The following is a 20,030-nucleotide window of genomic DNA, read 5'->3' on the forward strand; positions in this document are numbered from 1 at the left end:
ATTATGGCCATAATGGGGGGGGGGGTAGTGGCGCGGGACAGTTGCCCCCTACACCCTCCCCTAATCACTGCCACTGTATTCGGTTAAGAGTAAATAATGACGGCTTAATAACATATCAAGGGCGAATGTCTATTTTGCCCCATTCATCGCCGCGATTGTGTTAGAGGGGCGCCATCGTAGCCTGTGGCGATGGCGCTGTTTTGAAAATATGATTCAATAGACAGACTCTAATAGGCAGACAGCCGTAGGAACATACCGAACTCACAAACGCATGGCTTTCTAACGTGTCGTATGTCGTTGCAGTAAACATGCAAGTCAAACATTGAACAGTTCTCGTTAGCATAGAAGCGGAATACTTCGGTTTGATACTCGTTCATACTCACCCATATAATTTCTATTCCCCTTCTCTTGTTCCATGATCCCCAGTCCTTCTCCCCCTCCTTCCCCCACGTCCCGCCTGTCTCTCTTCTCTTCTCCTTTTGCACGTCAATTCCACTAACTTAGTTTCTTCCTCATCTGCTGAAGGTTCATCCAATTTTGGCTTCCTCGATGTGGGGGGTGGAAGCAGAAAAGGGTTGGAAACAATTGGATAATCTTTTCCATTCTTCTTCCTCTTTCTAAGTATGCTAGCGTTGTCTTTCAATCTGTTTCGCAGCGGTAAAAATGGATAGACAGACAGACAGACATTCACCGCATCTGCATCAAACGCAGCAATTAGTTCCTCTCCCCACTCCGCCATTTCTTCTAACTGAATTAGTCGACATCGTAGCTCCAATAAACAATTTCCTGTTAGAAAGAATCCTTCTCTCCGACCACGGCAGCTGTTTTCAAATGCCTTTCCCCTCCCAACGTCTCTTTCCTTCAGTTCTCATAGCCGTATCAATTGTCCTTCCGTTGAAGACAGTCAAGTGCTTTGGAAACATCTGTTACAAGGAACAACGGTAGCAGAATACATGTATTCACGTCTTTGGACAAATTGAATTGGTCATAGGACAACGTTGTGACCGACAAACACCAAATTTCGCATTAACAGACACAGCAATGGGCCACGCTGCTTTACCCTCTTGTTCTTTCAAACGGAAGTTTCAAGATATAGAAAAGGCTGGCATCTGTCCATAATAGCTGCAACGAAAAAAGTTCTAATCACTGGTGTACCCAGGGGGAGCTGATGGGGCTACAGCTCCTTCCAAAATTTTGAGAAGAAACAAAATTTTCACTCCATGGCGGAGTGGATATCACAGCGCGCTACGACGTCGAAAGTCCCTGGTTCGAATCCTTCATCAATTTCATCATGTCATCACTAAAGACCAGATTTTAAAGTGAAAACTTTTCCTCTAAAAGGGACAAAGAGGGAAAATTATTTCCAAAAAAGGGGAAAAAGAGACTATAGTTTTTTGGCACTCCACTAAAAAATACTATTTTCAATGAAAGCGCAATATACGATTTGATTTGATTTATTTTACTTCGCTTCTTGTCCCACTTTTGGCTAATTTGCGAAGACGGGTATCAGTGATGATATGATGAAATTGACGAATAGACATCAGAAAGTTCCATGCCCAAGCCAGGATTCGAACCCGGGACCCCTAGCGTCGCAGCGCGATGTGCTAACCACTCCGCTACGGGGGCGGGCTGCGCAAGATACGAGACCATTCATATATAAAAAGGGATACATTAAATTTTGTATTAATTTATCCCTTTTTATGTATGAATGGTATATATTGTGTTTTGATTTCAATTAATATTTTTGGTGGAGTGCAAAAATAAACTATAATCCTTTTTCATTTCCTTTTTTGAAGGTAAAATATGAAGAATAATCTCACCATCCGTTTCGATGAAATCTTTCTTTCAACAGCTTACCGCATTCCATAGCTTGCTGCCACTTGTACTCTTCGCAACTTCTTATTTGACCGCCCCGAAAGAATTCTAAGTCCCGAATTCGTAAACTTAGCAACATTGCACTTGAGCGTCAGCTGAGAGTAGCCAACTTTGAGTTGGTCCTTCCACTAGGCGAGAAGCGCTGCGGTGAGAGGTTTTCAATTTAGCACATTCCATGAACTTAGAAACTATAAACCGCTATTATAATACAGAATCGAACAGATATAATAAACTGGATAAAGAACATGGAGGAAATTTTACGATTCTGCTTGATCGACTTGAAATCATAGGGGTTTGAAACACTGAATAGAGTTTTTCTCTACCTGAAGGAAATCGTCATCAAGTTTGAGCAGCAACAGGCAAATTTGTGAGAAGTTTATACGACATTTTGTTTTACAATGCCTTGCACAATATCGAACAGTTCTCAAAAAATAATATTTTTCACGACTTGTAGAGAAAATGTGCTTGGAACATAGGAAAGTAGATGTTTTCATAAACGTCAACGTGTTTTTAAGGGAATGTTGACAGTAAATTAATGTAGAGCAGTTGGTTAGACGTTCATCATACACAAACGGTCGCGGGTTAAAATCCCACATTCTCCTTTTTTTGTTCGCTGAACAGAGACCGTTGATATTAGAACATTAAAAAATGAATTCGATGGATACTTTGAGCGCATTTTCCTTCTGCACATTTTCCGCCTTAGAAGTTGTTGATTACAAGGATTTAAGGTTAAAGCTTTTTTCTTTTAGCTATTCTTCATAAGTTGTGTTAACACACACATTATGATTAATTCACATATCACATATGTATATGCATTCAGGATGCAAAATGTAACATTATGTATTGTTTCTGCTCTTCACTGACACCTAAAATATTGATTATTTCGATATACTAACACTAACACACACACATACAATTATGTTAAGCAGTGATGTAGTGCATTACTATAACGAAGGAGAGAGTTTCAGGAGTTCTAATTGCTAAGATTGGTAATATAATGTCCGTTCCTTCATAATGACTGTTGTTAATCTATCTTACGATGCGTCTAAAACTAATAATAAATTGCCAATTAACATAAGTAAATGGTTATTGCGACGGAAGCCGATGCTATAAAATAAACTACTAATAACTATTTATGTAGTGAGTGACAAACAAAAAAATTCAAAACCTGAGAATGGTCGTTAATTCGCCACTGCTTTGTATCCAAAATATTTGTCTTATTTCAACAGAAAGTACAAGTATCAGATCTAACAAATTTTCCTCTAACTTCGCAATATTGTAGGTACTATCGAAATAACTTCCTCTTACTATTTCCTTTCACCTTGTGAAATACAGAGACCAATGTTAGCTTCTTAGCACGGTGGATAAACTTTACCCCCAACGATACACTCCTGAATGAAAAAATCCTGCCTAGATGGAGAAGCAAACCTACGACCTTTCTCGTGAGAATCAAGTACGCTGCCCCTTCTCCAGGCATCTCATGTTAAAATCAGCTACCAGTTTGAAGAAGCCAATTCACATATAATATCATGTCCATAATTTCCTCGTGGAAGTGGAAAGAAATTCAGTAAAAATCGAGAAATGCTGAAAGGGAAGAGTGATGAACATTTCTATTGGTGTTTTGTCATATTTTGTAAATTGTGTGTACATGCCGTGTTTTGAACAAGCAATCGTTTAGTTACGAAGTTTTTTCTTGTTTGTTGAAAGTAGGAACAGGAAAGCGAAGAAGGGTCAGTTGAACCAGAGCCCGGTTGCTAATCTTTTCCAGAGATTGGAAAGAGAGAGAGAGAGAGAGAGAGAGAGAGAGAGAGAGAGAGAGAGAGAGGAAATGTATATTTAATGTATGAAATTTAAAATATGTGTGAAACTAAAACAATAGAAAACCTTACAGATGCATCCTAACGAATTTTCGAAATATGAACCTGATTTTTTCTACATTACAAAGTGGAGATATGGGACGATACGATCCCTTAGCAAGGAAAGTTTACTCCAACTTTTTCAATGGTCATAATTAGTAATTAGGGTCTGGAAGTTGACGAAATATCATTTTTTTTCTGTGCATTAAAAACAATGCTAAACCTGATATCATGTCCGTTTCCTTTCAGTTAGAACCAGAAAATATTTTTCATTTTGAATGTTTTTCATCTTTCGTTCTTTTTTGGCTTTTAGGTTATTTCTCAGTTTTTTTAACAGTTTTTGTTGCATTTCTCTTTATGTTTAAAGTTTCATTTTCTTCTTCCCTGTTGTTTCGTGAATTTTAAATACATTTACTATCAAAGCTTACATATTTAAATTTTCTGGCATCGTCCTTTTAGCAAATTCGCATGAAACGAAAATACGGCCAATGGAAAGCACAATATTCTTCTTATTATTAATATTATATGATTAATATTATTATTATTCTGAAATGTTTGGAAATGAATTAAAATACTTTGTATGAAGCTTAGTTTGAGGTTCTTTTGCTGGACACTCCCACACAGCAGACAAATGTCCAAAATATATCCATTGTAAATCTTTTGGATATTTGTGTCGGAAGTTCTGGATATCCAATAGATATCCAATACACATCCATTGGATATCCATTTGTCCGCGCAGTGGTAGCGTCGTCACCTTGTAATAAAGGAATCCCGGGTTCGATACCCGCTGGAGGAACATAGTGGTTCGGATCCCACTTTAAACTGTAGGCCCAGTCCCGATTAGCCTTACTGTGCATAAAGTGTACTTAAAACACTAATTCAATCAATCAACCATTTGTCCGCGTACGTGATATCCAGAAATGGATTTGTTTTGGACATTTTCGGATCACTTTTGGACGTATTTTGGACATCAAGTGCGACGTCATCTGGACATTATGCTTTGATTTAGACATCTTTTGTACATACTTTGGATATTGTATGGACATATTTTGGACTACATTTGGATCTTATATGGATATAACAGGGAAGTTTATTATTATTATTATTATTTTATAACTTTATTAGGGCACTATTTAGACATCAAATAGATTTATCCTGGACTGAATTATCTATAAATCCTTAAGAAATCGCTTGTATAAGAGAAAATACTCAGCATTAGTAAAAAAAAAAAAACTATTCTGTAGCTAAGGGGATTTCATAGATTTGTACACATATATTTGTAACAATCACTTCTTTCACTCTCTCTCTCTCTCACACACACACACACACATACACACAAAGAAACACACACCACTCACAGACGCACCCAAACCCACACACGCACTCACAAAAACACACATGCATTTCCACGATAAGCAGCATATATAGAGAGCTTGTTCTTCACTGCCACGTATCGCAACTTCTTGAATTCAAACTGGCGTCAACCAGCGAGACACAAAGCACTTTCACCTGCACTTGTGCGCGCATGCGTGACTCCCTGTGACACAGACAATGACCAATCGAGTTTTCCACTGAATATTCACGCTAAAGCTGTTATGGATGTAAAATGTACATCGCTAATATACATGGATCTTATATCCTATGAATATTCCTTGGAGATGTGCGATGCTACAAGCGAGCATTGACCCGATTCTTGTCTGCATTGTATTGTAGCGTTAGTGTTCCAAGATTTTAAAAAGTTTCAATCGCTAATAATAGTAAATAACAAGATGCTCACCACACCAACAAGGAAAACCGTCACAAGATTCTGATTCACTCATGCCTCAGGCGTAAAACACGCGAAATGAAAATGATGTGCATAGCTGCTGTCTATGTTAAATATAAGGAACAGGTTTTCTTGCTTAACGCTAGCAGAATTGACTCGATTTGACTCTCGATTGTGTTGTAGCGTTGAGTAAGGTTAAATTGAAATTTTCTGATTTTAAGAAAAAAATAATAAATCACTAAATAACAAGCTAAATAAGTTTATAAACGCTAATGCTTCACAGGGGCGCCCAACAGGGTGGATACATGACGCGCCCGCGTCATGGGAATTTTTTTGGGGGACAAAATTTTATAGTTTAGCTACCAATTCCATATATCTTCACAGAAAAATGGGGGGAGGGGTTTCGTTTGATGGACTTGTTATTGATTTTTAGTTATGGTTATTATGTACAGTTGTTCTACCTGCCTGTGGTGATCGCGGGGATGGGATTGAAATGAAACACCATCTCTTTATGCCTTTAGAATCGGTTTGGAAAGTGGGGAGGACGTGCTGTTCGCATTAATACAAGGTTAATCAAGCAGACAAACTTTTAAGAATAAGGTTAAGCACACTAACAATTTTAAAAGTGGGCAAGAATAGGAAATTATCAATAAGTTGGCGTTCCCACCCGAAATGTCCATGCTACGCCACTGACTGTCACACAGTAAAGTTAAAACTATACACAATAAAAGTCTAAATCTAGCAGATAAGTACGCTTTCAACCCAACAGGCGTGCCGCTTACAATGCGTTTGCTGCTGCGTATGCCCAGATCGCATTCAACAATCGCTGCAACATATTCCCAACACTCATGGAGGGAAGGGAAGGTAGATGGCGCTTGTTCTTTCCTTCCTCTAAGCTGCACCAAATAAGACAATTCTTTAATGTTTTGATCAGGGAAAAATACAGTCGTATAGTCCATGCGTTTACTTCGTTAACGTCGAAGAACTAAAGAAAGACGCCGCCACAAACGTGGGTGGGGATAAATAGCGGGCGAGTTGCTTTCGTCCAATGACACTCAATCTTCAGCCAATGGGCACAGCTGTCTCAGTCACATGACTGCGGATACACTGTTGCCGTACTTTGCAACTTCAATATGGAGACCGTGGGAAGGTACTTGTGCGCGGAGGGACAAGGTGGCGTAGAGTAGATGTGGTTGCGTTGAATGTGATTGTTGCAGCTGGTGGGCACGCTCCGTCGACTTCAAAACCAGCCGGTCGTTAACGTAGCTAGCGCGTCGACTATACAAAATATTTGATATCTGTCAATAAAGGGACCTATGTTTTTTAAAGAGGGGAGAAGAGGAATCTAGGCTGAAAAAAACTAGTCAATAAAGGGAACGACCAGAAGGGAAAATGTTTTAAAGATGGGGGAAGAAGGGAAATCAGAACCATGTAATCTTGTTGGTTTAAGATAATTGTAAACACTGTTGTTATTTATTCCATGATCCGTGTTGAAAAATAAAAAAAGGACTTCCCTTTAAAATCCGGTCTCTAGGCATCACTCATTTTCATCATCGCGATTAGTCAAAAGTAGCAGCAAAGCGAAGTTAAATAAACCAAATCAAATGACGATATATCGTCTAGTTGATATCGCCTAGACGATATTTTTACAATATCGCGATATATCGTCTGGACGATATATCGCCCAGCACTAGAGTGTATAAGGCTCTTTTCTCAGCGTTCCCTCTCTACCTTTGCAACAGCGAACTTTACCTTTACCTAGAAAGCATGATCTATTTCCGCAACCCACTCAGCTATTAAGGATGAATTGAAATACAGGGTTTCTATAAATTAGTTATACAAAAGTAAGCGTTGTGAAAAAAGTGTATGTGTAACAGAAATAGTTTATACATCAATGAATACAGCATATCTTCAAGTTTATTGTCGCACGTTGTTAGTTTCAGACGCCTCCAGTGGCGGCGTCTGAAACTAACAACGTGCGACAATAAACTTGAAGATATTTGGTTTGATTGGTTTGAGTTGGTGTTTTAAGTCCACTTTATGCACAGTAAGGCTAATCGGGACTGGAAAACTTGAAGATATGCTGTATTCATTGATGTATAAACCATTTCTGTTACACATACACTTTCTTCACAATTAACGGTTACTTTTGTATAACTAATTTATAGAAACCCTGTATATTGGATCTCTTTAGAATATAATTTTTTGTAAAGAAAACTTTACATGTAAGTAAAGTACATGTAAACTCTGCATCATTTTGTAATCATCTCCACGTAGATGTCGGTCACCACAACGTGCAAAATATCCCGACTTCCTAGCAAACCGAGTTTCCACGCAAACACACACACGCACACTTACGCACCACCCATCGCCTGCCGGTCGAGATACGCACGAGAAAACAGGACGAAATTGAGTATATGCCAAGCGTTTCCCAATGGATTACCATACGCCAGCCACACAATCAGCGGGAAAGGGATAGTAAATGTTGATATTTAGAGGCGGGTGTGGTCGTCATATACGTATTAATACACGCACAACGTGATATCCCTGGTCATACGTTAACCGGGGCAGATCCCAGAAGAGCCAAACCTTATATTATCGCATCAGCTTAATACCTACCGAGTACACATACGAAATATTTGCAAAGTTAGCATTAATTACTTGGCTAACCTGTGATTATTCCAATTAGAGAAAATACTTCGTGAACGGTTGGGCGTTCTAGATGCAGCCCTACAGTTACGATTGATTGATTGATTTGCTGTTTTAAGTCCACTTTATGCACATTAAGGCTAATCGGGACTGGACCTACAGTTTAAAGTGGGATCTGAACCACTATGTGCTTCCACCGGGTATCGAACCCGGGACCCCTTGATTACAAGTCGAGGACACTTCCACTGCGCCATCGGGGAGGCCCCCCTACAGTTACAAGGTTAGGGCTTCGATCATAGGTGGAATCTTTATTCATGTAAATCAGTGATCTAGCACATTTTCATGTGGCTCTTCCAGAGGTAAGTACAGTGTGGTCGTAAAGTACTCGTCTGGTGAAGACATTAGCGTCCAAACTATAAGCGTGCAAACCGTAAAAGATGGGAACATGCTGTTTGCTATGATACGTAACGCAATGATGCAGGTTTGTATTCCTGTATACTGCTGCCATCTATGAATCACCCTTGTGGCGTGCAATCGGTAGCGTTCAAAATGGCGTCTGTGCAAGAGAAAGCGCGTTGTGACTGTGGCTTTACGAAACCCAATCACCAGTTACACTGCAGGTAACATATTCTTAGAATGTCGCTCTGGAGCGTACTCAGCAGTTGGCGCGTTGCTTCGCTGCGTTCTCAAACTATTCTTTAAACTATAGGTATATTCTCCATTAGCCTATGGACTTGAAAAAAAAATACAAAATTTGACGAACTAGTCAGCCCCTTCAAAAGACAAAATGGAAGGACGGCCTGAGTGTGGAGTTAATCACATCACTTTAACATATAGTCGATAATTTCATTATACGCGTATATACGAGGCGTATTCGGAAAGTAAGTACCGTAATGGTGTAAAAAATAAGGTAAAATAGTTTCGTACCTTTTTTATTTGCATTGTATTCGACAGAACTTAAACTACTTTTCTACGTAGTTTCCACCATTGTTCAAGCATTTGTCGTAGCGTGTCGTGAAGCAACACAATGCCTTCGCTAAGCATTCCGCGTCTTTTGTTTTGAATTGCACGACGCAGCCGGATTAATGTGTTACAGCAGGCATTTTTGTTGGGGTGTCTGTCCTCTAGGCAAGAATTCAACCATTCTTGCCTTGAGGAAACAAATCACAGACCGGACTTCACAGTCGCCGGCCCGATTGATTTTCTTGAACATTTCAAACCTTCAGAAAACTACGAAGAAAAAGCATGACCTGCTCCCACGCGTGCCTGTGGCTAACTAACAGATGAAGGACGTCAGCGAGAACTCACACGGTCGCGACTGCATTGCTACAGCGGCAATATTTGCAAACGGTACTTACTTTACGAATACGCCTCGTACATTCCTGGTTCGAATTCTCAGCAAGAAAAATTCATATAGTCTATTGCATCAATTCTTCATTCATGAATGTTATCATTATAATCTACAACAGATCCTCCACGAAAGCACAGTATTAACGCTGTCCCATTATAACCAAAATGATTACGGGTTTAAGTTCCAGTGAAATCACATTGCATAATGGCCCCAGATCCCACTTTTCACTGTCGGTCTATTCCCGTTTAGCCTGTATGAGGATAAAGTGGACTTAACACAAATGAATAATAACCAGAATAGAAATAGATGCTGATAATTATTTCCGACCTTCGTAACGGAATGGTTAGCACAGCGTGCTAGGGCACCAGGGTCTCCGGATTCGAATCCCGGCCTGGTCATGGGCGTTCTTTGTGAGTGTCCCTTCATCTCATTCCTCATCCTCATCATAGTCACATAGCCGGTCCCCGTGGCAGAGTCGTTAGCACATCTCGCTACGACGCCAGAGATCCCGGGTTTGAATCCCGGCCTGTGCATGGATGTTTGTGAGTGTCCATTCATCAATTTCATCATATCATTACTCATCCCCCATCTTCGGAAATTAGCCAGAAGTGACACAAAAATCGAAGTAAAATAAAGCAAATCAATCAATCAATCGTCATAATCACGATTAGCCAAAAAGTACCAGAAAAGCGACGCTAAAGAACAAATATAAAATGTAATTTATGACTATCTCTTCATCAATTTCATGTCATCACTCACCCTCATCTTCACGATTAGCCAAAAGTGGCAGAAATGCAAAGAGAAATAAAATAAATAATACAAGTATTCTAGAGGCATGCACATTTCGTTTTTGACGAAAACACGAAATATGAAATAATATGTTGTAATATTCATTTTTTATGTTTCTGAAAGGTATGAGGTGCATTTTCCTACCCTGTTTTGTCACTAAATAATGCGAAATGAACTGCAAAATGCGAAATATACTCTTAAACACGAAATTTACCGTTTATATACTGACGCGACATTTTCTGAAGTCTGAAGTAGCCTGTGAGTTATGCAATTCACGGAAAATTGATTAATTCTGGTGTAAATATTTGAGAAGCAAAAATTGATCCCTTTACACAGGAATAAACTTAATAGTCTGGTAACTACATAAATGTGCTATTAGGAGGGATAAGTTTATTTTGTGTAATAAGTGCAGTTTTTAAATCAAATTTAGGATTATATTCACAATTTTAAAACCAAAATGTAATTTTATATAGCACTTTTGATGTGATTATTCACCACTATAACACCGAAATTTTATTTTATTTACCGCTTTTGAACCCGAAATCTATTTTGTTTTTGTACCGAAGTTTTGATTTTTTATTTACCAAAAATATGTGCCTCTAAGTATTACATGATTATCACTATTGTCATATTGTATTCTTTTAGGAAATAAAATACAATAGGGGATGATGACTGTGTATATCTTGCCACGTTTCCTCAGGGTACCGTGAAAAGTCTATACAAACATCAAATTGCTTCTAATGACAAAGTCTGTTGAAATATCCAGCTGCGTCTCGCCCCATTTCGCCATTCATTCTATTTGTTTACCAAGATCTTCCCCATCCAGACACACGCTTCGCTTTTCTTACTTTTTCGTTGCTTCCACGTTACTTCGGCAACTCCCCGCGCTGTTACCATATCGAGCACCATGGAGGGGTTGAATAGAGCGTGCAATGACGCCAATCATCATTATCATTTGGCGAGGCTTGTTCGCCTAGTCATTAAGCTGAAGATCTCTCTTCCTTCTTTTGTCTCCCCCCCCCCTTCCCCGTCTCTCTCTTCATTATGAACTATAGACACACGCACTAACTGAGTGATTTCCGTTTCTCGACGATTCAGACAACGCGTCCCCGCTTTTTACTTAGTCGGATTTTTTACTTCCGGTTTCCTTCACTTGCTTACAAGCCCAATTCCTTGCTGTCTGTGATTATCTGGGCATTCAGTAGCTATGCAATCATACCCGTGACGTCTACATGCTTTTGTTACTACACAGAGTTTTGAAACTAAGATATGCCAACGCCGCCATCTTTAAAAATGGCCGCCACACTAACTTTTCACTAATATCTTCAAAAAGACGAATGTGAGCAGAAATTTGGACATGAAAACGTAAAATGCCATGAAACAGTGTTCCTCAACCGCAGAGCAGCGGTCACTTCTAGGTTGTAATGATTCCTTTGAAAGTTAATGCGAGCATTACAACCCAGAAGTGTCCGTGACTGTACCAGGTTCTTGCATCAGTAATACCCGTCCGCGAGATTCTCCTGAAATATTTTTTTCCCCAACCAACAGCATTAAAATCAAATTAATAATATCGTTAATCAGCTTTCCGAGTATTGTAATAATTATTATTATTATTATGAAGGCATCGATTTCCAAATTAGTATTAATTTTGAATTTTTCGATGTTGAAATTGCAACATGCCAATGGAAATAATTACATAACTAAATTCATTTCAGGCATTGATCTGAGGAAACTACATCATTTCACTATTTTCAGCAGTTGACAACCAATTTAAACCAATTTTATATTTATCAACACGCGTAAACATAATGAAACTATTACTCTTTAGGACTGCACAGCATTCGTACTTGCGTTGACGGTTGAGTTTAGCGTAGAACCTGCTTCTCTGCCCGGCGTTCAAATTACAGCCGTCAACCCTATTTTGCCACTGAACTCGTCCGGTTAGGTCATGCGCACTAGCGTCTAACGCGGAACTTGCTTCCCCGTCTGCGTTCCACTTGTTGCTGTCCCTCCAATGTTGCCACTGGACTCGTGCAGCTAGCACATGTGCGCTTGCGAAGAGGGTCGCGACTAACGGGTTTGAACTTACACCAATTACAATATTAGCCATATTTTGGATAAAACTTCAAGTATCGTGCTTAGGATTTGTTTATCTTATTCTGAATTATTATTCACAATATATTTGTAATATTGTAACGCTCTGGTGTTTGAAGGAGACGTTACCTGGGATGCGTAGCTCAGATTGTTAGGACTTTTAAGTGAATTAATGGACACAAACATCAATGATTGGTCGGACTTCGCACCCAAATCCACAAGTCTGTCAGGATGAGTTTCATCTTGCTGAAACCACCCTTTCATTCTGCTGAAGATGCCGCAATTCTCTTTAAAAGCTCTTTCAGCCTATTATCCAACTTCTTGTTCCACTTGTACTCTTAAAACTTCTTTATTGTAAGTGAAAGAGTATTATTGCCTGAGTCAGAATTTCCACAAAATTACACAGCATTTTGATTTTATCGTCACCACACAAAATCAGTTTATTTTCACTTCTTGGTCATTTGTTGCCATATATTACTTTACAGCATTGTATGAATCCACTAAAATCAGAAAATATTGCTATTATATTGTCAACAAAACCTTGTAAGAGCTGTTTTGTGAAATCTGTAAATTGTTTCTTCTCAACGTTTGAAGTATTTTTTATTCACTGTCCTTTGTATGTTCTTTTTTTCCAGAGCAAATTCTTCTGAAGGTGCTTTGAATGAAACACACGCAACACACTTCATTGGGTTTAAAGGTCTAACAGTGATATTAGTATCAGAGTTTGCATTTACAGCAACTTGTAGATCTCATTAGCAAACACTGGCACAACTTGTATAACAAATAAGAAACATCCCTGGCATGGAAAAAAAAATCATTTTGCCGGGATAATTTTTTGTGAGGAGCGGGAATCCCCCGGAATCCCCAGTTAATTCGAACGCTGAGTACTGTTACTGTGCCACGAAACTATCAGGAATATCTATCCTGACTGTGGGTTCGGGCGCCAGAGCCTCCTTAACCCAAAACACTTTCCGGGGTGTACCAGTAGAAAATAGGTTGACATTACGAAGAGCAAGAAGAGTTCGTACCATACAAAAGAGAAACTAAATTCAGTGATTTTTCAACTACCACGGTATGGAAACACTGCTCGCAAGACACTGTTTCATTATTGATAGCGCTGTAACATGTAGTGGCGGTGGGAGACGGGGCCTCGCTGGGGGAGAGAAAATCCTCCTTTGTATTCTTGCCAATGTTCACTTCCCCGTGAGCGCCTGCGTGCAAACATTTAAGACAGAAGAGCGGGGGGAAGTACTTGATTCGTTATTATATTGTTCCCGCAAGACATTGTAAAGAACATCTCCCATTGCTTTGTGTCTAGCGCTTATTTTCTTTATTTTCCTTTTCAATTTTTCTGAGATCGGCGCCAAGTACATTCGGAAATTAGGGCTTGTTTGTGTTGGTGACAAATTGAAAAATCTCTCCCGCCGCTGTGTCAATTAACGCCTGTTTTATATCCTTTTCAATTTTTACAATGTTTCTCTTCTAAGGTAGAACGTTTTTGCAGACTATGCGCTGAAAAGAAATGAATACCATACCTCCGTTATTTTTGTCCCTTTTTTTTAGCTGATTTTTAAAAATAATGTTTTAAAAATTGCCTCAAGCCAGTGGATGGACGTGTAGTACGTATTTCTTCCTTTGGGCCCCACTCTACACCTGCCAAGTTTCATGGAAATCGGAGGGACACAGGGGTCAGATCCTCACTTCAATTTGTCCTCATCTTGACATTTGAGGGGGTTTTTAACCCTAAAACAGTTTTTTTTAGCTGAAACCAAAAAAACACGTATTTTTTCCTTTGGGCCCGTTTATACACACACCTGCCAAGTATCATGGAAATCGGAGGGGGACACAGGGGTCAGATCCTCACTTCAATTTGTCCTCATCATGACATTTGAGGGTTTTTTGCCCCCTAAAAGCGTTTTTTAGCTGAAACAAAAGAAACACGTATTTCTTCCTTTGGGCCCGTTTATACACACACCTGCCAAGTATCATGTAAAACAGAGGGGGACAGAGGGGTCAGATCCTCACTTCAATTTGTCCTCATCTTGACATTTGAGGGGGTTTTGCCCCCTAAAACAGTTTTTTTAGCTGAAACAAAATAAACACGTATTTCTTCCATTGGGCCCCACTATACACCTGCCAAGTTTCATGGAAATCGGAGGGACACAGGGGTCAGATCCTTACTTCAATTTGTCCTCATCTTGACATTTGAGGAGGTTTTAACCCTAAAACAGTTTTTTTAGCTGAAACAAAAAAACACGTATTTCTTTCTTTGGGCCCGACTATACGCCTGCCAAGTTTCGTGAAAATCGAAGGGGGACACTTAGATAACCTCCCTTGTTGGTCTTACACTTTGTAATTATATAACACTGCATATATTATAATGTTTTATTTTAATTGGTAAAGCTGTAACTGTAGAACAATTGTATAATTTTTGTATAACATTTCTATCTTCTTATGTGTGTTAAAGGTTTCATCCTGGAATGGAATGTCTCACATTTATGTGTGTTATAATTTCCAATACATTCGAATGAATAGATATTCGTTTCAATGGCATTTACAAAATCACCTCTGACATTTTATGTTAAACAAGTAAGATTATTTTTGTGCACGAGTGTGTTAGCCGATGCGTAGCAAAGTATTTTAGGAACAACACTTGAAAAAAATTCTTGTAGGACTAACTAATGAAAAATTTCTTTGTAATCGAAGATCATAATACCTTTTAAGGTGTGGTAATATTATAATGGGATTAAGATAGTTCCGGATCCGATTCGGATCCGGATCCAGATCCGAAACTTTTGGATCCAGATCCGAAACTTTTGGATCTGGATCCAGATCCGTAACTTTTGGATCCGGATCTGAATGGATCCGGATTTTTCGGATCCGAATCCGTTTGGCCATCCCTACTCCAGATCACTGTTACCAGGTGTAGAAGTATGAAACCGGAATTGGCCGATAGATGGTGATAGCCGGCAGTGGAGGGTGCGGAAGATCACGTAAGCAGCGCCAGCTGCTGCTCGCCACTCCCGAGGACGTTATATCGGAACACAGTAACCCGAGTGCCAGACAGAGGAAGGTGTTGCACACCCGGAACATGTCGAGTTTTGTGCCTACGAACTGAACTACGATTTGCGGACAGCATTGGTGTTCTGTTATCATTTGAAGAAAACCACCGCAGAATCGCATCGAATGCTCGTCGAAGCTTACGGCGAACATGCTCTCGGGAAAACACAGTGTTTCGAGTGGTTCAAGAAATTCAAAAGTGGCGATTTTGACTTGCGAAACGAGGAACGTGGGAAACCTCCGAAAAAGTTCGAAGACAACGAATTGCAAGCCTTATTGGATGAAGATGATACCCAAACGCAGCAGGAGCTCGCGGAACAATTGAATGTGACGCAGAAAGCCGTTTCTCTTCGGTTGAAAGCTATGGGAAAGGTGCAGAAAGCAGGCAAATGGATTCTGCATGAACTGAATGAAAGACAGCAAGGATCCCGCAAGACCACTTGTCAAATGCTGCTCGCCAGATACAAAAGTAAGTAGTTTCTCCATCGCATAGTGACCGGCGATGAGAAATGGATATATTTGGAGAATCCTAAGCATCGTAAATCGTGGGTGAATCCAGGCGAACCATCGACATCCACTGCAAGACCAAATCGCTTTGGAAAAAAGACACTGCTCTGTGTTTGGTGGGATCAGCGGGGCGTCATCTATTATGAGCTGCTAAAACCCGGTGAAACCGTTAATGCAGATCGCTACCAACAGCAAATGATCAATTTACATCGAGCATTACGTGACAAACGGCCGGAATATGAATCAAGGCAACACAAGGTCATCCTGCTCCATGACAACGCCTCACCACACACAGCAAAACGGGTCCGGGAAACGATCGAGGCGTTCAAATGGGAGATACTAGGGCATGCGGCATATTCTCCCGACTTGGCTCCTTCAGATTATCATCTCTTTGCCTCACTGGGACACGCTCTTGCAGAACAGCACTTCAATTCGTATGAAGATGTACGAAAATGGCTCGCGGACTGGTTCGCTTCAAAAGAAGAACGTTTTTTTTGGCGTGGCATTCATAACCTGCCGGAAAGGTGGGAGAAATGTGTAACTAGCAATGGAGCTTACTTTGAATAAAATATTGTTTCTCAGTTGCAAACACCAGCCGTTTACTTCTTGCAAACAAATTCCGGTTTCATACTTCTACACCTGGTATTCCCATCTTCGGCTTTAAAAAAATATCTTTATGTTTGCTGAAGCAGTAGCATTAATAGCATTCCTATGTTTAACTGTTTTCACGTGTTCTTCAATGTGTCTTCTCTTTATGTGCAAGAGAAAATACTCCATTACAGAGTTTACATTGCACACGTTCACTGTCACTGTCGTTACACAGTTTCAAGAATTTATATTTCTGCTGCAGGTTAACGTTAAATACTCACTTTTCTTTGCCCATCTCCAAATGCAAAGACCTTGTAAATAATTATAATTATGAAAAACATGTAGACGAGTTAGTTCACACGCTTACAAGACCAAGACGCCCACGGAAGTATGGAAACGCTCGGAAGTCGATATCTCGAAGAAAGAAAAGGTATAATCGATCGATCGTTGCCATTCATTAATTCTGGTCATGAATATTCAATACCGGTAGCTATTTTTATGTTCAGATTCTGAAAACCCAGGACATTTTGCAATCCCGGACAGCCCTAAAATACCAGAACTGTCCGGGCTAATCCCAGATGTATGGTAAGCCTACCAATGACAAATGAGAATTATCGAGGGAGGTTTGGTTTTCAGTCCAGGGGGAGGGGACCCTCCCTGGTAGCTACAGCTATGGTGGTAGGAATTTTATGTGAAATAGCATAATAAGTAATCTGTATTCACACATCAGAACACTATCAAATTATTCATGACTTTACCTACATAAAATGTATTTATAGAGTATTAAGTTTCTTTGCAAATATATTAAATTTTCATATGTTCATCTCATTGTTCAATGACTGATGATGATTCATTACTTTTTCTGGCAGTGAATCATTACATATTACTCCAATTTGTATTTCCTTCATTGCACACTGCATTTGTTCTTTCTCCTCTGATTCAGAATGTAATAAAATATGAATCATGAAATAAATATAACGACGAATACCCTTTCATATTACAAATTTATATTTTGATGTAACATTGATTTTCTGAACATTTTGACAAAGTACTTTCTGTTTTTCAGGGAAAAAATTAAATTGAATTATAACTTACTGGAAACTAAAATGGTATCATAAATTTTATTTTGAAAAGTGGCTTTTATTCTTCCAGCAATATTTTGTTCTAGTTACCCAGAACTTTTCAGGAAATGTTGGCATTAAATGCTTTGAAAATTTGAAGTTTTCTTTCCCGCCATGAGAACATGGATGGTAATGAAGCTACAGTTATATATACTGTACTTGTTATATTGACTGAACATGGAAGCAGCATGACAGCATATTTTAATAATAAATGCATTGACTTCCCAGTTGATGGAGAAATATTCTATTTTGAAAAGATCATGATTATGTCTTCATTTTGACTCTCATACTTTTACATGGGAACATATGTTTCCAACACGTAATTTTCGGGAGGGGAGTGATAAAAGTGCACAAATTTTTAATTTCATTTTTTAAAAAATCATTTCTCACACATTCTGTAATGAAAATACTTTTACATTCTCAGCACTATATGTTAACAAACAACATCTCACCTGCTGCAGTAATCATGCATGCCAATCTGCTGTACTGTTTCTCAGTGCGGAATACAAATGTCTTTCCAGAAAACAATTCATGCCTTTTCTCATTAATGACAAACAAAACTTCGTTCTTGTTCAGGGTCGACTCTGCAAGAACTGGGATGAATTCCTCATACTTTGGCAGAGGATTTCTCGAGGATGCAGCTTCTAAGAATTTCTGCCAGTATTCAAGGGTTACAATGGGTTTCCCAGCAGCTAGGGCACAAACGACCTGAAATTAGGTACAAGCAAACTGTATAGACATTCAACCAAGGAGCAACGTTTTTTTACATTCTGAACATACAGGGTAATTCATATAAAACTAATACATTTCTTTCTTGTTTTATTTCAACAGGAATACATAGTAATGTTAGTTTCAGATTACATCAGACATCTGGAAGATTCATACATTCTCAAGGAGTGGATAATTTCATGAAACTTATGGCCACCAAGATTAACTGATTTGACATGCCCATACTTTCTTTTTCGGTGGTATCTTGAGGAAAAAGCATGTACTACATGTCATCGACATTGGACAAATTAAAGAAACTTACAAACGAAAATGAAATCACCAGTATTGACGGAGTCCTGGGTTCGATAGCATTTAGCAAGGAACATTGAACGATGTGTCCAGCTGTGCCTTTAGGGGAGAGTCTATTTTCAGCATGTAATGTCATGGTTAAACTCCCATATCTATGCTATATTTCAGATGTAATAACTTGTTGGTAGCTTTATTTGTTGTTCACATATATTGATAATGAAATGTGCCAGTTTTATATGAATCACCCTGCAAACCATGTTTTGACACAAAATGCCATAGTTGCATTCATAGGATATGGCAAAGGGTAGAAATAGCAAGTAAAGAGGGAAAACATTAAAATAATAAAATTCAGAGTAGGTAAGGGCATTAGAATTGCTTCGGTAGAAAATCATGATCAGTCCAGAAGGTGATTAGCAGAATATTTCATATAACAGCATATAAAAAACAGAATCAATGCCAAACAACATCCAAACAAAGCAGAATTAGTGGACAGCTTTGCTTGGTAATTTTAGGTTTGGTGACAGTGCACTTGTTTCTACAAACTTAGAATGGAAGGCTCATTCGGCTTCTTATTTAACAAGGAGATTGCTTGATTTGGTTTATTTTACTTCGCTTTTCTGCCATTTTTGGCTAATTACAAAGATGAGGACAAGTTATTTGATAAAGGGACACTCACAAAGAACACCCATGCCCAGGCGAGAATTCGAACCTGGGACCACTTACTTAACAGGAAAATTACAACATCAAACAAGAAACAAGGCCTGCATCGACGATCAGAGTATCCATGTTTTCTGTCTTTCTTCACAGAAGTATGCTATTTCTTACTTTCATATAGCATTAACAAAATCCTACATCACTACCAAACATAAAATCAGAGACGATCTACTGATTTATTGGGATAATCCAAAATCTGGAAGAGTTTTCAGAATATTTGGGTGATAAAAAAGTAAACATACTAAATATGATTTTCTGAAATCATGCAAATATATATATTATATTCAATATCCATGGATGAAACAAAATTTAGCATTCCCAAACAAGCACTCCACTTATAATGAACTCTGACATGCATTTTATCACATGTCAAAAGCAATATGAAAATCTATCATATACAACTTACCTTAACTGTGAGAGTTAAGCTGTTCATTGTAAGATGTGTGCACTTATCCTGCCAATCCCCAACCAGATGTCCCCCTAACTTTGCAAGTGTAGACTTCAATTCCTTTTTCTCAGGTACAGGGAGTGTTGATGTTGACACTATGATGGGCTCACGTTCCACTCTGTTGGAAATTAAGTATAAATATCAAACAATAGAAACAGAAAAGCACAAAGGATTTCAATCCATTTCCTATGCTATT

The 20,030-nt window shown here is 38.9% G+C and overlaps 1 protein-coding gene across 1 annotated transcript; it reads right to left on the bottom strand.

Moving 5' to 3' along the window:
* Positions 1 to 18,081: 18,081 nt before the first annotated feature.
* On the bottom strand, positions 18,082 to 19,952 carry LOC145983571 (nibrin-like; the record flags this gene model as incomplete). The annotated part of the gene is made up of 2 exons (XM_083116641.1): positions 18,082 to 18,363; positions 19,793 to 19,952. Coding segments are annotated over 2 exons (442 nt in total), but the record flags the coding sequence as incomplete, so codon positions are not given.
* Positions 19,953 to 20,030: the final 78 nt, after the last annotated feature.

Source organism: Lepisma saccharinum, unplaced genomic scaffold, assembly GCF_977018435.1.
Source record: "Lepisma saccharinum unplaced genomic scaffold, izLepSacc3.1 HAP1_SCAFFOLD_1256, whole genome shotgun sequence".
Taxonomy (NCBI): Eukaryota; Metazoa; Arthropoda; class Insecta; order Zygentoma; family Lepismatidae; genus Lepisma; species Lepisma saccharinum.